The sequence below is a fragment of the Mustelus asterias genome, chromosome 26 (genome assembly GCF_964213995.1).
Source record: "Mustelus asterias chromosome 26, sMusAst1.hap1.1, whole genome shotgun sequence".
NCBI lineage: Eukaryota > Metazoa > Chordata > Chondrichthyes > Carcharhiniformes > Triakidae > Mustelus > Mustelus asterias.
The window spans coordinates 14,803,847-14,823,016 of record NC_135826.1 but is presented as its reverse complement, the minus strand read 5'-3'; the positions used below and the strand labels follow the sequence as shown (position 1 = coordinate 14,823,016).

Here is a 19,170-nt window from a genome sequence, read left to right as displayed (position 1 = left end):
CTATTTCCATCCCCTAGCCATTCATTCATTCAGTGGAACAATCACTTGTGAAAGACTTTTAAAATCACACTTGTATGTTTGACGAAGCAAGCATAATACTTATTGAGGTGACCAATGGTCGTCTTAAAAGAGGAATTGGGAAGCCTGATTAAAGGTATGCCGTCTGTGGTGGTGTGTTTATGAACTTTAAATGCAGCAGTACATTTCACTAGAGGGTGCATACTTGTAAATCTAACCTGTCAGGTCTTGCCCAAAAGGCTACCTTCTGCTGTGCCATGAGGTGTATCATTGAATGTTTGTTAATGTTAACTAAAAACTTTAGACTGCTCACAATTTACTATAACTTTGCAAAAAAAGGTTTCACTTCTCCCATCAGTGTATCCCATGAACGTGTACTAGAATCCAGTTGATAGAAAGTGGTAGCCAGACTATTGGTTTTTGCTACTTTTTGTAAGTAGTAATTTTGTTTTTGTCATAGGGATGCTGGTGATTCTTTGAACGATTGCAGAATTTTACTGGTGGATGAAGTCTACAAGATTGAGGAGCCGGGAAGCATTGGAATCAATGGATCTGAAAGTCCTTTGAAAAGTAAGTTTCTTGAATAGGTGGTATGTCATGTACAAATTCCTTGTGTCCCTAAACTGAATAGAAGGATGAGTGTTCTTCTAATGTATATTAGTTTGGGCTTGGCACTACATATTATGTGGGTTATTGTTCATGATTCAGTGAGAAGATGTTGGTTTGTTTAGTAAATTCGGTGGCACAATGATTAGCACTGCTGCCTCACAGTGCCAGGGTCCCGGGTTCAATTCCCGGCTTGTGTCACTGTCTGTTCAAAGTCTGCACCTTCTCTCCACATCTGCTCTGGTTTCCTCCGGGTGCTCTGGTTTCCTCTCACAGTCCGAAAGATGTGCTGGTTAGGTGCATTGGCCATGCTAAATTCTCCCTCCCGGGTACTCCCAACAGGCGCTGGAGTGTGGTGACTTTTTCACAGTAACTTCACTGCAGTATTAATGTGCGCCTACTTGTGACACTAATGAAAATAAACTTAAATTAATAGAAAGTTTAAGATTATTTATTAGTGTCACAGGTAAGCTTACATTAACACTGCAATGAAGTTACTGTGGAAATCCACTAGTTGCCACACTTCGGTGCCTGTTCAGATACACTGAGGGAGAAGTTAGCATGGCCAATTAATGTACCTAACCAGCACATCTTTCGGACGGTGGGAGGAAACCCATGGAGAACATGCAGACTCCGCACAGACAGTGACCCAAGCTGGGAATTGAACCCGGGTCCCTGGCGCTGTGAGGCAGCAGTGTGAACCACTGTGCCACCATGACATCCAGCACATGTTTGTATCTCTACTAAAGACACAATACTGCAAAAAAAATTCTAAATTGTGTGACACTATTGTTTGACAGGTTTCCTGTAAGAGACATCTTTCTATGTATCATTCATGTACATCTGTTTTGCTTTTTAAAATGTGTTTTCAGGATATGGGTATTTCTGTTCTGCCTGTCAAAATGCTGGTAGCAGATTGAATATGGATGACAGGTTCACTAATCTGAATTGGTTGGATTTTCATGAGAATATTCCAAGTTTTTCTGTATGATGATGGCCCCCAAAGTACCATATTTATTGAATTCCTTTGCATATTTTGCAACAGTGGGATTTGCATTTTTGAATTCCTAGTCCAGTACAATGACTGCTACCCTATTCCACACCATCCCTCTTAATTGAAATAGCTGATAGGATGGACTGAATCCTGAGCATGTCAATGGGTCTTTTGATTAAAATTATAACTTATATATAATGCTCAGTTTATATCTAGTTAGTGAATATTAGGCTGGCTTTCTATGTGGAGACTAAATCCTCTTGCCATTCCAAACAGCCATGTAATAGAGTAGCTAGCTTTTTGAACTCTATGTAAAATTGCAAAGTGCAAGCTGGCTGTTTCACAAGGAAGTGCAGTTTGAACTTGAACCATGTTATAACTCGGGATGCTCCAGAATGTCAAGAGGAGGGAAAATTAACAGTGCTTTCATTTAACTGACTTGTTTGTTTTCCTAGTAATTTTAAAGTGGTGTTGAATTTCAATACTGCATATTAAATTAAAATTTTGTTTTTATTTGTTGGCTGTAGGGCAGAATGGACCTGAATGCAAACAGTGCAAAGATAATCCTAACAAGGATTGTAAACAGTGTGCCTGTCACATATGTGGTGGGAAAGGTGACCCAGAGAAGCAACTACTGTGTGATGAGTGTGATATGGCCTATCATACCTACTGCCTCAACCCTCCTCTCACTAGCATACCAGAGGTCGAAGATTGGTATGTTGACCTTGTCTTTTGTGCTATTTTTGTTTCTGCCCGGGAAAGAAAAGAGCATTAGAAAAAGTTCAGAAGTTCATTCATGTGTTGAATAGACTTTAATGTTATTAGTTACTCATGTGGCTTACAACTCTGAGAATATTTGGGAGATTTGTTTCCTTAGCTTTGATATTTCCAATGCTGTAGGTACAGCTGATTACATCTGAGTGTGATTACAGAATCATTTTATGTTTGAGAGGACGTTTGTTTCCTACTAGGAAATAGGGTAATTAAGATGTAGCTCCCATTCCCTGAATAATGTTTCTGCAATGACTGAAGAGCAGTGTTTATTTGCTATCAATTGCATCATTGACTAGAGCCAAAGTATTTAATAGGATGCAGTCACTGTTACTTAAACATTGTACCTGCCTCTACCACTACCTCTGGCAGCTTGTTCCAGACACTCACCACCCTCTGTGTGAAAAAATTGCCCCTCTGGACACTTTTGTATCTCTCCCCTCTCACCTTAAACCTATGCCCTCTAGTTTTAGATTCCCCTACCTTTGGGAAAAGATATTGACTATCCAGCTGATCTGTGCTCCTCATTATTTTATAGACCTCTAAGATCACCCCTCAGCCTCCTACGCTCCAGAGAAAAAAGTCCCACTTTATCCAGCTTTCCTTATAACTCAAACCATCAAGTCCTGGTAGCTAGTAAATCTTTTCTGCACTCTTTCTAGTTTAATAATATCCTTTCTTTAATAGGGTGATCAGAACTGTACACAATATTCTAAGTGTGGTCTTACCAATGTCTTGTACAACTTCAACAAGACATCCCAACTCCTGTATAAATGTTCTGACCAATGAAACCAAGCATGCTGAATGCCTTCTTCACCACTCTGTCCACCTGTGACTCCACTTTCAAGGAGCTATGAACCTGTACCCCATGATCTTTGTTCTGTAACTCTCCCCAACGCCCTACCTTTAACTGAGTAAATCAGTCCACCAAAATGCATCACCTTGCATTTATCTAAATTAAACTCCATCTGCCATTCGTCAGCCCACTGGCCCAATTGATCAAGATTCCGTTGCAATCCGAGATAACCTTCACTGTTCACTATGCCACCAATCTTGGTGTCATCTGCAAACTTGCTAACCATGCCTCCTACATTCTCATCCAAATCATTACTATAAATGATAAATAACAGTGGACCCAGCACTGATCCCTGAGAGACATTGCTGGTCACAGGCCTCCAGTTTGAAAAACAATCCCCCCCCCTACGACCACCCTTTGTCTTCTGTCTTCAAGCCAATTTTGTATCCATTTAGCTATCTCACCCTGGATCCCGTGAGATTTAACCTTATGCAACAACCTACCATGCGGGTAGGTTGCTAAAGTCCATGGAGACAACATCAACTGCACTGCCTTCATCTACCTTCTTGATTACCCCTTCAAAAAACTCAATCAAATTTGTGGGACATGATTTTCCACACTCAAAGCCATGCTGACTGTCCCTAATCAGTCCTTGCGTCTCTAAATGCCTGTAGATCCTGTCTCTCAAAATACCTTCCAACAACTTACCCACCACAGATGTGAGGCTCACTGGTCTGTCGTTCCCAGGCTTTTCCCTGCAGCCCTTTTTAAACAAAGGCATGACATTTGCCACCCTCCAATCTTCAGGCACCTCGCCTGTGACTATCGATGATTCAAATATCTTTGCTGGGGGACCCGCAATTTCCTCCCTAGCCTCCCACAATGTTCTGGGATACACTTCATCAGGTCCCGGGGATTTATCTATCTTTATGCGCTTCAAGACTTCCAGCACCACCACCTCTGTAATATGTACACTCCTCAAGACATCACTATTTATTTCCCCAAGTTCTCTAACATCCATGCTTTTCTCAACAGTAAATACTGATGAGAAATATTCATTTAGGATCTCACCCATCTCTTGTGGATCCACACATAGATGACCTTGTTGATCCTTAAGAGGCCCTACTCTCTCCATTGTTACTCTTTTGGCCTTTATGTAATTGTAGAAGCTCTTTGGATTCTCCTTTGTCTTATCTGCCAAAGCAATCGCGTGTCCCCTTTTTGCCCTCCTGATTTTCTCTCAACTCTACTGCACCTCCTATACTCTTCAAGGGATTCACTTGATCCCAGCTGCCTATGCATGTTTTGTGCCTCCTTCTTGACCGGGGCCTCAATATTCTGAATCATCCAAGGTTCCCTACTTCTATCAGCCTTGCCCTTCACTCTAAGAGGAATGTACTTACCCTGAACCCTGGTTAACACACTTTTGAAAGCCTCCCGCTTTCCACATGTCCCTTTGCCTTCCCACAGACTCCCCCCAATTAACTTTTGAAAGTTCCTGCCTGACATGATCAAAATTGGCCTTGCCCCAATTTAGAATTTTAACTTTTGGGCCAGACCTATCATTCTTCACAGCTATGTTAAAACTGAAAGAATTATGGTCATTGGTCTCAGTGATCTCTCACTACACTTTTGTCACCTGCTGTGCCCTTATTTCCCAAGAGGAGGTCAAGTTCTGCCCCCTGTCTAGTCGGGCCATCCACATACTGAATGAGAAACTCCTCCTGAATACACTCAACAAATTTCTCTCCATCCAAAACCCTAATACAATGGCTGTCCCAATCAATGTTGGGAAAGTTACAATCCCCTACTATTACCACCCTATTTTTCTTGGAGCTATCTGTAATCTCCTTGCATATTTGCTCCTTAATTTCCTGCTGACTATTTGGGGGCCTATAGTACAACCATGTCAAAGTGATTTTTCCCTTCCTATTTCTCAGTTCTACCCATATAGACTCAGTGGCCGAACTCTCGGATATATCTCCTCGCAGTACTGCCGTGATGTTTTCCCTAATCAAAAGTGCAACTCCCCCTCTCTTACCTCCTGTTATGTCTTACCTATAGCATCTGTACCCTGGAATATTGAGCTGTCAGTCCTGTCCCTCCCTTAACCATGTTTCAGTAATTGCTATAATATCCCAGTCCCATGTACCCATCCATGCCCTGAGTTCATCTGCCTTGCCCGTCAGGCCTCTTGCATTGAAATGCCTCTTGCATTGAAATAAATGCAGTTTAATCTGGATTTCCCTTGCTCTCTGTCTTGCTTTTGCTTGATCTGTCTGGTACTAGGATTACTGACACTGCCTTTACTACTTAATATGCTCTCTTTAACTTCTATGCTGCCCTCAACCACCTCTTCTGTATCTCAACTGCTTTGGGTCCCATCCCCCCTGCCAAACTAGTTTAAACCTTCCTGAGTGGTTCTAGCAAATCTCCTCGCCAAGATGTTAGTCCCCCTCCAGTTCAGGTGTAACCCGTCCCTCTTGAACAGGTCAACCCATCCCCAGAAGAGATCCCAATGATCCAAAAATCGAAATCCCTTCCCCCGCACCAGCTCTCAAGCCACGCATTCATCTGCCTAATCTTCCTAATTCTACTCTCACTAGCCCATGGCACTGGTAGTAGTCCAGAAGTTACTACCTTCGAGGTCCTGCACTTTAGCCTTCTGCCTAACACTCTATATTCACACTTCAAGACCTCATCCATTTTCCTACCTATGTCATTGAAACCAATATGTACAACGACCTCTGGCTGCTCGCCCTCTGCCTTAAGAATGTCTTGAAACCGCTCAGAGATGCCTTTGACCCTGGCACCAGGGAGGCAACACACCATCCTGGAGTCTCAATCATGGCCTCAGAAACGCCTGTCTGTGCCTCTAACTAGTGAGTCCCCTATTACTACTGCTCGCTTGCTCTTTGCCCGACCCTGCTCTACAGCAGAACCAGCTGTGGTGCCACAGGCCTGGCTGCTGCTGGTATCTCCCCCGACAGCTATCCCCCTCACCAGTATCCAAAACGGTATACCTGTTTGAAAGGGGAATAGCCACAGGAGACTCCTGCACTATCTGCCTGAATGAATCTACCATGATTGTCCCTCAATAGACTAAGCACCTCCACCCCCCTCTACCTTACCATCTTAAAGTTCTTGAATATATTTCTGCCTCCCAAATCTGTGCCCACCATTCCCCAAGCTCCATGTTTGAGTCACTCCACATTTCTGCCCTTGCCGCACACAACTGATATCTGTGACTATGACAAATGCTCACTTTGCCTTCTGTTCTTTCTTGACCTGATTTCAACCTTTGACGTGGTTGACCAAATCATCCTTGTCCAATGTCTCTCCACTGTTGTCCAGTTGGGTGGGACTGTTACTCTGGATCTGAATAGAACCAGATGTTATTACTGGCAATTGATTCTCTCTTTGCTTTCACTTAGTGTCTCATATGGATCCATCCATGGCCTTCTCATCTCTTGCCTACATACTGCTCCTAGGCGAAAACACAACATTAACTTGTATGCATGTATGTGACGGCGCCCAGCTCTAACTCACCACTACCTCTCTTGACAACTCTTCCTTTGCTAAATTATCAAAGAGGATCGCTGACATCCAGTACTGGAAGCCATTGTTTTTAATCTCCACCTCAAACTGTTTCTGGGCTACTGAATCCATCCCCCTCCATAGCAATAGTCTATGAGGAAACCAGTATGTTCACAATTTGGTATCTCATTTGACCCGAGGATCATTCTTTTTGAACACTTGTATTCACCTCATTAACACAACATTTTTTTCACCTCTCTGTAACATTGCCCATCTTCCCTCCCTCTGCACAATAGCTGAAACCCCCATTCATGGCTTTGTTACCTCCAAACTTGATTATTGCAATTCACTTCTGGCTGCTTTCCATATTCAATCTTCTGTAAACTTGAGGTCATTTGAAACTCTACTGTTATGTTTTAGTTCTCACCAAGTCCATTTCATCACCCCTGTGCTCTGACTTGCATTGATTTCCTGTCACGCAATATCGTGATTTCTTACTGTTGTTTCCAACTCTCTCCACAACCTTACCTCTACCTATATCTGTGATGTCCTCCAACCCCCCTGATCCTTGAGCTATGTGTTCCACTTAATTCTGGCCCCTCAATTTTAATAACTCTACCACATCTGCCAAGGCCCTAAGCTCTAGAAACATCGCTTTCTACCTTTTTTTTCTTGTTTGACACACCCCTAGAAACCTGCCTCTTTGACGAAGCATTTGGTCATCTGACTTAAAATCTCCTTATGTGGCTTGATGGCCTTTTAGATTTATAAAGCTTGTGTGAAGCACCTTGGGATTTTTTTGTATGTTAATGGCTTTATATAAATTATTACTAATTGATTGAATGTGAACATCACTGGCCTGGCCAGCATTTGTTGCTTTTGAAAGTGGAGAGCAGTTTGGTACAACTGCTGGGCATCAGATGGCAATTGAGTCAACTGCATTGCTGTAGGTCTGTAGTCGTATATTGTCCAGATTGTACGGGTGGCAAGTTTCCTTGCCCAAAGTATATTATTGAACAATCTGGTAGCTATTACTTACCATTATTATAACTAGCTTTTTATTCCAGATCTATTTAATTAAGTATTTAAATCACGAGCTGTGGTTGCATGATTTGAATTTGTCTCAGGATTACTTGTCCCAGCACCTGGATTATAACTCCAGTAACACATCCGCTGTGCTACAGTTTTTGCTAATAGTATTTGGATTGTGATCCTATAGTGCCATTTACTGTTCAATGTTGGCACCAAGCTAAATTAGGCAGTACTGAAACCTACTTGATCTTTTTCCAGCACCTATGGAATAGGCTGCATCAGAATAGAGTTGTGAATGTTAACTGCCATTTTTTTCTCTAGCTGCAGCCTGCAGGTATTCCCCAGGCAGGGGGAAATGTGTCAGCCAGAAAATAGCATTGCATTGTGACTTTCAAAGAATTGCAAATGTACAATTAAACATGGAGGATTTCACTTGCCTTGCAGTAAAGGCAATTACAGAAATGGTTGTTTCTGCTATTGTTCTGTAATACAAATAACAATGGATGAAATCTATTCAACAACCCCATCACACTTCAAGTAACCATTGAATAAAGTGCTTGCTGCACATTATTTGACTAAAAATAACAGGAAGGTAATTTTCTGCAAAGATTTGCAATTATGATGCATTTCTGACTTAATGAAAATATATTTTTGCTATGTCCTTAACTTGCAAGTCAAATCTATAAGATCCAGAGAATAACCCAAAGTTAAAGGGTACGACTTTTAAGAATGCATTTCTACATAACTGAACATTAATAATGAAGAATATCCTATATTTTAAAAAAAGCTATAAATCCATCTTAGTCTCCATCATTTTGATGAAGGAACTCTTAATTGCCAATTTGTTTTCTATTTAAATAAAAGAAACCCATTTTTGGTGTAAAAGTATTTCAACCCCCTCTGAAAGGCATTTTGCCAAGCAGCTGGATATGAACATATTATTGAGAAAAATTTTGCAGGATTAAGAATTCGAGGTATATAGATCAAGGTGGAAAACATGCAACCAAATAACATTCAAGAGCAGTGTTGAAGCAAGGTTTTGTACTTGGGAGTTTAAGTGCCTAGTTTTTAACCTCTACCAATTTTTTCACTGCCCCAGTGAAAGTTATTTATTTTTTTGTCATGTTTTTGTAGCTCTGTTACAGATTGTAACTAATCTTGTTAGCCAATTTATGATGTGTTGTGGGGGCCTGTTCACAGGTATTGCCCTCTCTGCAAAAATGATGCCAATGAAGTGGTGCTAGCTGGTGAGAAATTGAAAGAGAGCAAAAAGAAAGCTAAGATGGCTTCTGCTAACTCTGCTTGCCAGAGAGATTGGGGCAAGGTGAGTAAATTTCAAATGGTTATGGGTGGGGTCAGAAGATTGAAGCGGCTATATTTCAAATGTTTGTTGCGGTTTTAAAGAAGGTAGGAATGGAAGGGAAAGTAAACCATTCTCAGGATATTTCTCCAGCTAAGTCTGATGTTTGAAGTTGAAAGTGAAATTTTAGTGCTGGATAAATTTGTTAACCCATAATTTACTGGCACTGTGAAATTTTCTCGAAGTGGTGTTCTTAAAAACTTGAAGTTGACAATGCTACACTCCAATTTAGTCCTTATAAACTGTAGGAGACATTGTAAAAGCTATTTAAAATTGGTACACACAGATATGCCTATTAAGTATAATCCTAGCCCTGTTGATCTTGTCTCTGTTCTAATTATCTTGTTTTGTGTAATGTTTGTATATCTTAGCTGTATATACTATCCACTAAATCTACAGTCAGAACATTCTTATGCCTTTGTGGCCCTTTTATGTGTTAGGAAGGGTAGAATGCTTCCAGTTATATTGTCAACTACATTTAATTTTTTTAATGGTTTATTCCAGGGAATGGCCTGTGTAGGTCGCACAAAAGAATGCACAATTGTGCCCTCTAACCATTATGGGCCTATTCCTGGTGTTCCTGTGGGTACTCAGTGGAAATTCAGGGTCCAGGTATGTCTGCTCTTTATTTGCATCTTTGGTTAGATGAAATAGGCTGGGATACTGAATTAAAGCATATTTTGGTTGATTTGTTTGACACGAACAGCTCTACTTAAATTTTCTCTTCCTAGATGAAAGTCAACAGTGTGTTTCTCTTACCGAGCACAGCAGCTGATTATACTCCAGTGGACAGATCATTAACAACCTTGTTATTAGATCTTGCTTTGCCAGTATGTGATGTGTTCGGTGGGATGTGGATCTGGAATGTGTTAGCTAAGGTCAACCTAATAAGGGGAAATTAGCTCCTTGTTATCTATCCTTGGTGCATGCAAAACATGGATGTTTCTACAATTAATGCACTGTACAAAAGGAATTACAGACTAGAACCTACATGGACATTATAACGAGGCTTTTGACGAGGCTCCATGTGACCAGCTGACGAAACGTTAATTCTGTTTCTCTCTTCACAGATGCTGCCTGATTTGTTGAGTATTTCCAGTCTTTTCTGTTATTTTAGGTTAAGATGAAATTATGTGCAGCTCTAGCTTGAGTATAGTGTACAGTTCCAGTCACCACATTAAAGGAACAATGTAGTTACACTGGAAATGACCCAGGGGCAATTTACAATAATCCTTCCTGAATTGGAATGTTTTAACTAAGGAAAGGTTGGATAGGATGTACTTGATTTTCTTGGAACAGAGGAGGGTGAGGGGTGACTCAACTGTTGGATAAAATTGAGGGATCTGACAAGAATAATAGGAATGAGCTGTTTATCTTAGGGGGATCAAAATCTAAGGGTCGTATTTGGCAGAAAGATTAAGAGGAAGATGAGGAAATATTATTTTATCTCAGGCGGTGGTAAGGAACTGGAACACTGCCTAAAAAGTTAGAGGGCAGACATTCCCACCACCTGCAAAATGTACCTGGATGTCTGATTGAAGACCCTTGACCTACAAGGCTACAGATTTAGTGCAGGACAGTGGTTAAGCTGAATAACCTTCTGTGAATTGCCATGGGCATGGAGGGCCATATTGCGTCCTCTGTTGTAGATTTTCTATGAATTAGGCTTTTTCAAGCCTACATTTAATGATACTGACTAGTTATTGCAAGAAAATACTTCCTCTAGTTGTCTTAGCAATATTTTGTTATCCTAATATCATAGAATCCCTACAGTGCAAAAGGAGGCCATTTGGCCCATCAAGTCTGCACCAACGACAATCCCACCCAGACCCTGTCCCCATATTTACCCTGCTAGCCACCCCAACACTAAGGGGCAATTTAGCATGGCCAATCAACCTAACCCACACATCTTTGGCATGTGGGAGGAAACCGGAGCACTTGGAGGAAACCTATGCAGACACGGGGCGAGCATGCAAACGCTACACAGTGACCCAAGCCTGGAATCAAACCTGGTCCCTGGCACTGTGAGGCAGCAGTGCTAGCCACTATGCCTTCCATGTAATATGTTTATGACTTGAGATGTTATCTAACTTGAATGTAGGGTGGTATAATGTGTGAAGAATTTGATTTTAACAGTACTAAGGAAAGACTGGGTGTCGTGTACTTCAAAATAGTATTATTGAGCCCAGTAACATCGCTAGCCTGTCTTCCTGGGAGGGGTTTGCTGTGTTAAATTGTGTAATTATAGGCAAGGAAATTTATTAAACTTATTTTTGTCCCAATGTTGCTCTGCTATGGACATTTTATGTTATTGACCATCTCACTTGATTCCTCTATTTGAAGGTGAGTGAATCGGGAGTTCACAGGCCACACGTTGCAGGAATTCATGGTCGAAGTAATGATGGAGCATATTCCCTTGTGCTTGCAGGTGGCTATGAAGATGATGTGGTGAGTAGGACACATTCATGTTTAGGACTGGAGATCTGAATCTATTTCAACTTGTGTGTGCGCCCTTAAAAATACAATTTTGATAAAACAGACATCTAGAATCTGAGGGTAATGACATTGGCCATTTGGCTCATTTGTGGCTCTCCTGGCTCTTTGAGAGAGCAATCCAATTAGTCCCATTCCCCTGCTCCTTCCCCATACCGCTGAAAAATATCCCCCTTCAGATGTAATCTAATTCCCACTTGAAAGTTACTGTAAATTGATTCCACCAGTCCTTCAGGCAGGAATAAACACACACTCACTCTCTCATTCATACTCACACTCACTCGTGTTTAAAGTTATAATAATAAGTTGGATCTGGTTTGATTAATATAAAGGTTGCAGTATTCCCTGCTAACCAAGCCTATGGAGGTTTTCAAAAAGTTGCTACATGACTTACACAAGCAGTGAACAGCTTTGTTAACCAAGAATAACCAAGACGTTCTACCATTAAAATTACTTGGCTTAAAAAGTGTTTGATAGTTCTTTGAAGTAACAGAAGTTGATGCGGGTAGTGTGATTGACGTTATACAATATCCTCAAAAGATGCTTGATGAAATATTGCATAATTGGCTTTAGTCTTGTTAACAAATTTATGGCACTACAGGGACAGGAGCAGTGTGTATACAAAATAGGATCAGGGACAGAAAGCAGTAGTAATGAACAATTTCTTTTTAGCCTCGGGAAGTATACAGTGTTTACCAATACACTGGATTGGTATTGAGACTATTGAACTTTATTCGTCAGCTGGATTTTGATATCCAAGAGCATGATTTCAAATTTTGCAGATGACATTAAGCAGCAAGGGTGACAAAAGACTTCAGGAGCACATAGACTGGTGAAATGCTCAACAGACGCATACATGGTAGATGAAACTTAATGTAGAGAACTGAAGTTGGAAAAATGAGAGGAAATATAAACTAAATGTGACAACTTTAAAGGGTGAGCAGAGACAGACTTACTCTGAGGATGTAGTTTTTATATTTCCTGTGATATGTGGCAGCATATCTAGCCCATCCCTAATTACCCTTTAGAAGAATGTGGTGATCAGCCATCTTGAATTGCTGCGTCCATCCACAGGCACACCTACAGTGCTGTTAGGAAGGCTCAGCTTGTGACCGTGAAGAAATGGCAACATAGTTCCAACTCAAGATGGTGTACAGTTTGAAGGGAATTTGCAGGTGGTTGTGTTCCCATGCATCTGCTGCATTTGCTCTAGGTGATAGAGGCTGTGGGTTTAGAAGATACTGTTGAATGATCACTAGCAAGCTGTAATGCACCTTGTAGATAATGCACATTGCTGCCACTGTACGAGTGGTAGAGGGTATGAATGATAAAGTGAGCTGTTTTGTCCTGAATGGTGTTGAGCTTCTCGAGTGTTATTGACACTTCACTCATCTAGGCAAGTGGAAATTATTGCAACACACGCTGTCTTGTAGGTGGTAGAAAAGCTTTGGGGTGTCAATACCTGATTTGCCTGCTATAGAATTCCCAACCTCTGACTGGTTCTTGTAGCCAGAGTATTTATGTGACTGGTCCAGCTCAATTTCAAGAGGGATGATTAAATTATCTCTTGGTGGGAGCAGCCATTGCCTGGCACTTCTGTAATGCTGTCATGCATAGATGCATCTGCCCATGGATGGGGTCAAGTATGCCTTTTCCCCTTGTTGGGTCCCTTGCCGCAGACCCAGTCCAGCATCCACATTCTTTAGGACTCGATTAATCAGCAGGAGGTTTCCTTACTCTTGCTTAACCTGATGACATGAGACTTCATGGGGTCCAGAGTCAATGCTGAGGGCTTCCAGAGAAACTCCCTTCTAACTGCATCCCACTGTGCTGGGTCTGTCCTGCCGATGGGAGGATGGATATGGTGATGTCTGGGACATTGAACGGTATGATTCCGAAAGTATGTCTACATCAGGCTGTTACTTGTGGGACAGATCTCCCAATTTTGGTACAAGCCCCAGCTGTTAGTAAGGAGGATTGTGTAGGGTCGATGGGGCTGAGTTTGCCGTTGATATTTCTGGTGGTCTCAGTGGACTGTCCAGTTTCATTCCCTTGAGACTTTTTAATAGTGATACAACAGGGCATTTATGAGTCAACCGCATTGTTGTAGATATGAAGTCACATGTAGACCAGACAAGGATGGTAGATTTCCTTCCCTATAACACATTCGTGAACAACAATGCCTTCATGGTTATCATTAGACTTTTTATTCCAGCTATTATTGGATTCAGATTTCACAATCTACCATGCTGGGATTTGAACCCAGGTGCCCGGAGCATTGCCCTTGGTCTCTGGGGTACTAGTGCAGCGACAATACCACCAAGTCACTGCATCCCTAATTATTTAAGCAATTGCATCGTGTGAATATATAATTGTCAGACCGCAGTGCATTATTGATAGAAAATTCTGAATACATTTGTACAAATATGTAATGGGCTTCATTGTTATTGCTGCCACTTGCCTGATATTGGAATACTGATTTTTGGATCAACTTTGAATAGTTTCCTACATTAAGTACTTCGGTAATTTTCAAGTACTACTGTATGCATGTTTAATAATTAAATGTAATCTAATAACAGAAAGGTATGATTGGCATAAACCTTGGTGAAATTGCTTTGCATTTGGGAGCTGATACGGGCGGAGGAATGGATATTGGATTTTAATTGAACGTAAACAATCCTTGCAAGGCATCCAACATACCTTGTTTGGTAAATGTTCGCTAAGTGACCGTTGGTCAGTATAGCTTGATTCCACGTCCTTGGAAATATTAAAACTATGGAAAATTAATTTCGTGAAAAATTGAGAACTCTGCCAAAAAGATGCAAATGACAATTGAACCCCTTCTTTTACAGGATCATGGTGGTGACTTCACCTATACAGGAAGTGGTGGGCGTGACCTTTCTGGAAACAAGCGTACAGCAGAACAATCATGTGATCAGAAACTGACCAACATGAATAGGTTGGCCCTTTTAACATCTGTTAAAATAAAGGAAAACTGGTTTTACTTCAAGAAATGCATTTAATTTTGCCATTTGCTGAAGATAATTATGAACAATACTGAGTTTTTTGCACTGCAATTGTGCATTTATAGAGCTGGGTTGAGATAGTTGTTCTGAAATCTGTTCTGAACTTTTTGTCTACTTCTGGTGAATTTGTCAGGCAATTAATTGTCTGTGTAGGGGATTTGATTCAGAGGTGTATACTCATCTTATTCTTGGAACATGTGCTTTGTTTTAATATGAAATTAGATGTTTGATAATCAATGTATTGTATTAATGCTTTTTCTTAGATATGTACTTCAATTTAGTACATGCCCATAATCTTGCCATGCTAAATTCTCAATTGCAGATTGGTTTACCCACTGCTGTAAGCATGCACTGATCTTTCCCATTTAGAGATGTGAGCTTGTCTAACAAATGTCTTGTACATTCCCGTATACTACTGGACATATATTTTAAAAGTGTACATTTTAGTTAAATATTGCATTAGTGTGTACAAATGTATTGTTTACTAGTAAATGGAAATTCACTTTCTTTTGCAGGGCTCTGGCTCTGAACTGTAATGCTCCCATTAATGACAAAGTGGGAGCTGATGCTAAAGATTGGAGAGCTGGAAAATCAGTCAGGGTTGTGAGAAGTGCAAAAGGCCGTAAACACAGCAAATATGCACCGGAGGAAGGGAACCGTTATGATGGAATTTATAAGGTGTGTGTACCAGATAACCAAAAGCATAACTTGTATTAAACATAAATTAATGGTCACATTAAATAGCAGATACAGCAAAGGTGAGTGCCTTTGATTTATCAGGCAGCCCACTCAGCATAAAAGACACCAATTGCCACCATAAAACCCTTAAAGGCCGATCTTTCTCGAGTAGAATTCCAGTTCCTTTTCAAGGACTTTTGGCACTGATTCTCATTCAACACACTGAGCCAGAGTTCTGTAGGTACAATCTTCAACAAATGATGAGCTTCTCCAGGACCTTCTCAGCTTTGCTGCTGTCGGTCTTATTTGCGTAGATCCATCAAAATCATCTTTATCTGAATTGTCCATAATGACCTTCTGCAATGTGGCTGATTCTTGTCTTTAAATCACTTTAGATTAACAGAAATAAGGGTATCGATTTTCATTTTATCTATCTCATGCTCCAGGATCCATTAGAGCATGTGAACACCTGCTAGGACCCACTGCTCTTTTTCAAAATTTGTAACAATTACTGCAATATTGAAGTACCAGATGTTCCCCCAGTCTAACAGTTTTTCAGCACATTACATTTAAGCAAAATGCATGTGATTGGACAAGTATTTGAATTGACAACTTTCATTGTTTTGTAAAGTGCACTTGACCTGAACTGTAACTGATGTGAGGGAAGGGAGGGATGGGAAAGAAATCAGACCAACTTGCTTGAGTTATTATGAGTAATTGGTGTCAAAGATATGAAATTTCTACCATTTGGTAAAACTTTGGAATTATGGAATTCAGTCCTAATTTTCTTCTAATCTGCAGAGGCATATTTGAAATATTAGGCAATCTTAATTGATTTTAGGAAGAAATTAGATATAGTCGATCAGAATATTGAATTTGAAGCTCAGCCATGATCAAAATGAAAGGTGGGGCAGGCTCGAATGGTTGAATGGCCTACTCCTGCTTCTAGTTTCTATGTTTCTTAACATTTTCAAAAGAGCATAATGCAATTATGAGCATAAGAATGCAACAACAGAAAGGGAATATCCTTGATGTTGATTCTGGCAGAAGGGGCTGTATGTGCGCAGTGTGCCTGCCCCAGCTATCTGCAAAGTGCAGCCTTGTCAGACAAGATGCTAGAGCACGAGCTGTTGGATGAGGAGGGATTGAACACGTGAATGTCACAAAAGGCAATTTTTGAGATCAAATATTGCTCTGAGTAAGGCAGCCAGGCGGGCAGGACATTTTTAAGCATAACTGCAGACTGGGAGGAAATCTGGCAACTGGCATTCAGAGAGCACAGTTCACTAGCACCATGCAGAGATATAACTGCATTTTATCTCTCCTCCTCCTCCCCCACCCACCTGTTTGGCGCTAGCTCCTTAAAAGGTCTGGCATGCTTTGGGCAAACTTTTTTCTCCTCTGTCCCCAGTAAGCCCAAACTCCTTGTAGGCCACAACAGGTTAGAGCACCCTTTCGGACTGTTGTGTATCCCTGGTCTGAAAGCCTCTCCCTTGGGCAATGTGTCTAAAATTAGGGATGGGGAGCAGTTTTGCTGAACATTTGTGTGCTAAAATCTCTTTGTTGGTTTTAAAGCACTGGGTAGTGCTTTAGTCACTGCTTAACTTTATTGACCAGCCAGGAATGTTGAACATATGACTGAATCATTGACAATGTAAACAATTATTTTGGCAGAAAACTTCCAATTTTCATTTTGTTTTAGCAAACCTTGTAAAATAGGGCATAAATATGAATTAGAAGCAAAGCTTAAATTAGTTTGGTAATTGTGGCCACTGCCATTTATATGGAGAGATCAGTTCCAGTAATTAAAAATTCTTATGAATGTAACAGCAATTTGTATTTATAATGTAGTAAAAATCCCCAAGGTGCTTCACAGGAGCATTATGAAAGAAAGTATGACACCGAGCCACAGAAGGAACTATTAGGTCAGATGACCAAAAGATTGATCAAAGAGATCGGTTTCGAAGCATGCCTTAAGGGAGGAAAGCAAGTAGAGAGTCAGACGAGGAGGAATCTTGAACCTAAGTGGCAGGGCAGTGAAAGCATGACCACCAAGTTGAAGCAATTAAAATAGAGATGGTCAAGAGGCTGGAATTTGAGGAATGCAGATATTTTGGAAGGTTACAGAACTGGTGAAGATTATAAAGAGGAATTTGAAAACAAAGATGAGAATTTTAAAGCACAAATGTTGCTTAATTGGGGGCCATTGTAGGCCAATGAGCACAGGGTGATAGGTGAACAAAATATGGTACGTGTTGTAGAGCTTTGGATGACATTTAAAGGATGGAATGTGGCAGGTCAGCCAGTTGTGCATGTGAATAGTCAAATTGTAATCAAGATATGGAATGAGGGTTTGAGCAGCACATCAGCTGAGGCAAAGATGGAGATGGACAATGTTAGAGGTGGAAATAGATGATCTTGGTGATGGTACAGTTATTTGGTTGAAAGCTCATCTTGGTCAGAACAGTCTGATTTATCACAGAGGTGGATGAAGTAGGTGACATTGGAGCAGAGTTTGTCATTGACACTAAAGACAATGACATTGATCCATAGTCTTTATCATAATAAAAGATAAAGGAAAAACTAATGTTTCCAGCCATGAAGTCTAATCCACCCATTTGAAGTACTTGGAAGCAATAGCATTCACTGTAGGTTATAAAAAGTGCTATAGTTCTTTGTCACAAAATATGTTTTGTCTTTGGCCTTTATCTCCCTTTGTATTTTTGAACTAGGTGGTGAAATATTGGCCTGAGAAGGGGAAGTCTGGTTTCTTGGTATGGAGGTACCTATTGAAAAGGGATGATGAAGAACCAGCACCATGGACCAGAGATGGCAAAGAGAGGATGAAAAAGCTAGGATTGACTATGCAGGTAACCACCTTTTATTTTAAATTGTTTGCCTGATGATCTAAAGGGTTGGTGTACAACCAAATTTGTGTTCTCAAATTGATGTTGCCTGGTGTTTTCAGCACGGACAACAAATTCAGTTAGACTAAGATGTGATTTGTCAGTGTTTTCTTTGTGTAATATGTGGCATTAACTAATCTTTTATGACAGTACCCTGAAGGTTACCTTGATTCTGTTGCCAATAAAGAAAAAGAGAAGGAGAATAAAAAGCGAGATGATGATCCTGAGCCAACACCAAGCAAAAGGAAACGAAAATCCGATGCAGGTCTGTAGATTTTATTCTAAAGCTGGAGAACTCCAAACTATTGCAATGTTTTCCCTTGGTGAATATTGTATGGTTTAACCTGGTAGAGCACTTCTGTCGGTATGTCTGCGAAATACTTGTGCGTATTTTGAGTCTGAATTAAGTTCACTGGAGAACCGACAAGACCAAGCATAGTTGAGAATGACATTGAATTTCTGAATACAAGTTAACAATTCTTGCTGAAAGTGGGGCCACTGCATTGACATTTTTTAAAAGTAGAGATCTGTAGGAGACATATAATCCTGTGAGTTTTATTTGGACGATTTTTAAAAAAGACACCTGAAATTTTTTGTTCATCTCATTGAACTTAAAACTGATGGGATAACTTGGGAGAATTAAGTAAAATGAAGAATTCCATTGATCAATTATGAATATGAGGTTACCTTACTGACTCCAAAGAATTGATCGCTTGAATTTGAAATTGGTTAAGGGAAGAGAGGAATTGGAAAGAAAGTGAGAAACTTGCATTGAAACAAATCTGCAATGGCCAGCATTGTATTCTCCAGATTCCATTTCCTTTTAAGGGATACTAAATGAGGTATAGTGTTTGTTTCTGTGCTAGGAATCCAGGTGCATAAACTAATAATTTTAGTAGCTTAGGCCATTGTGACCACCTTTTGTAACACGTATAATAAGTGATTGATAATGC

At 40.5% G+C, this 19,170-nt stretch overlaps 1 protein-coding gene across 1 annotated transcript in view; it reads left to right on the top strand.

The window, feature by feature from the left end:
- uhrf1 (ubiquitin-like with PHD and ring finger domains 1) overlaps positions 1-19,170 on the top strand; it is a 40,094-nt gene that overhangs the window by 15,519 nt on the left and 5,405 nt on the right. The window contains exons 5-13 of the mRNA XM_078198757.1: positions 479-588; positions 2,146-2,332; positions 8,955-9,078; positions 9,619-9,726; positions 11,458-11,562; positions 14,460-14,566; positions 15,149-15,311; positions 18,044-18,181; positions 18,368-18,482. Of these exons, the coding sequence (XP_078054883.1) occupies positions 479-588; positions 2,146-2,332; positions 8,955-9,078; positions 9,619-9,726; positions 11,458-11,562; positions 14,460-14,566; positions 15,149-15,311; positions 18,044-18,181; positions 18,368-18,482 (1,157 nt within the window). The remainder of the gene's footprint in view (positions 1-478; positions 589-2,145; positions 2,333-8,954; positions 9,079-9,618; positions 9,727-11,457; positions 11,563-14,459; positions 14,567-15,148; positions 15,312-18,043; positions 18,182-18,367; positions 18,483-19,170) is intronic.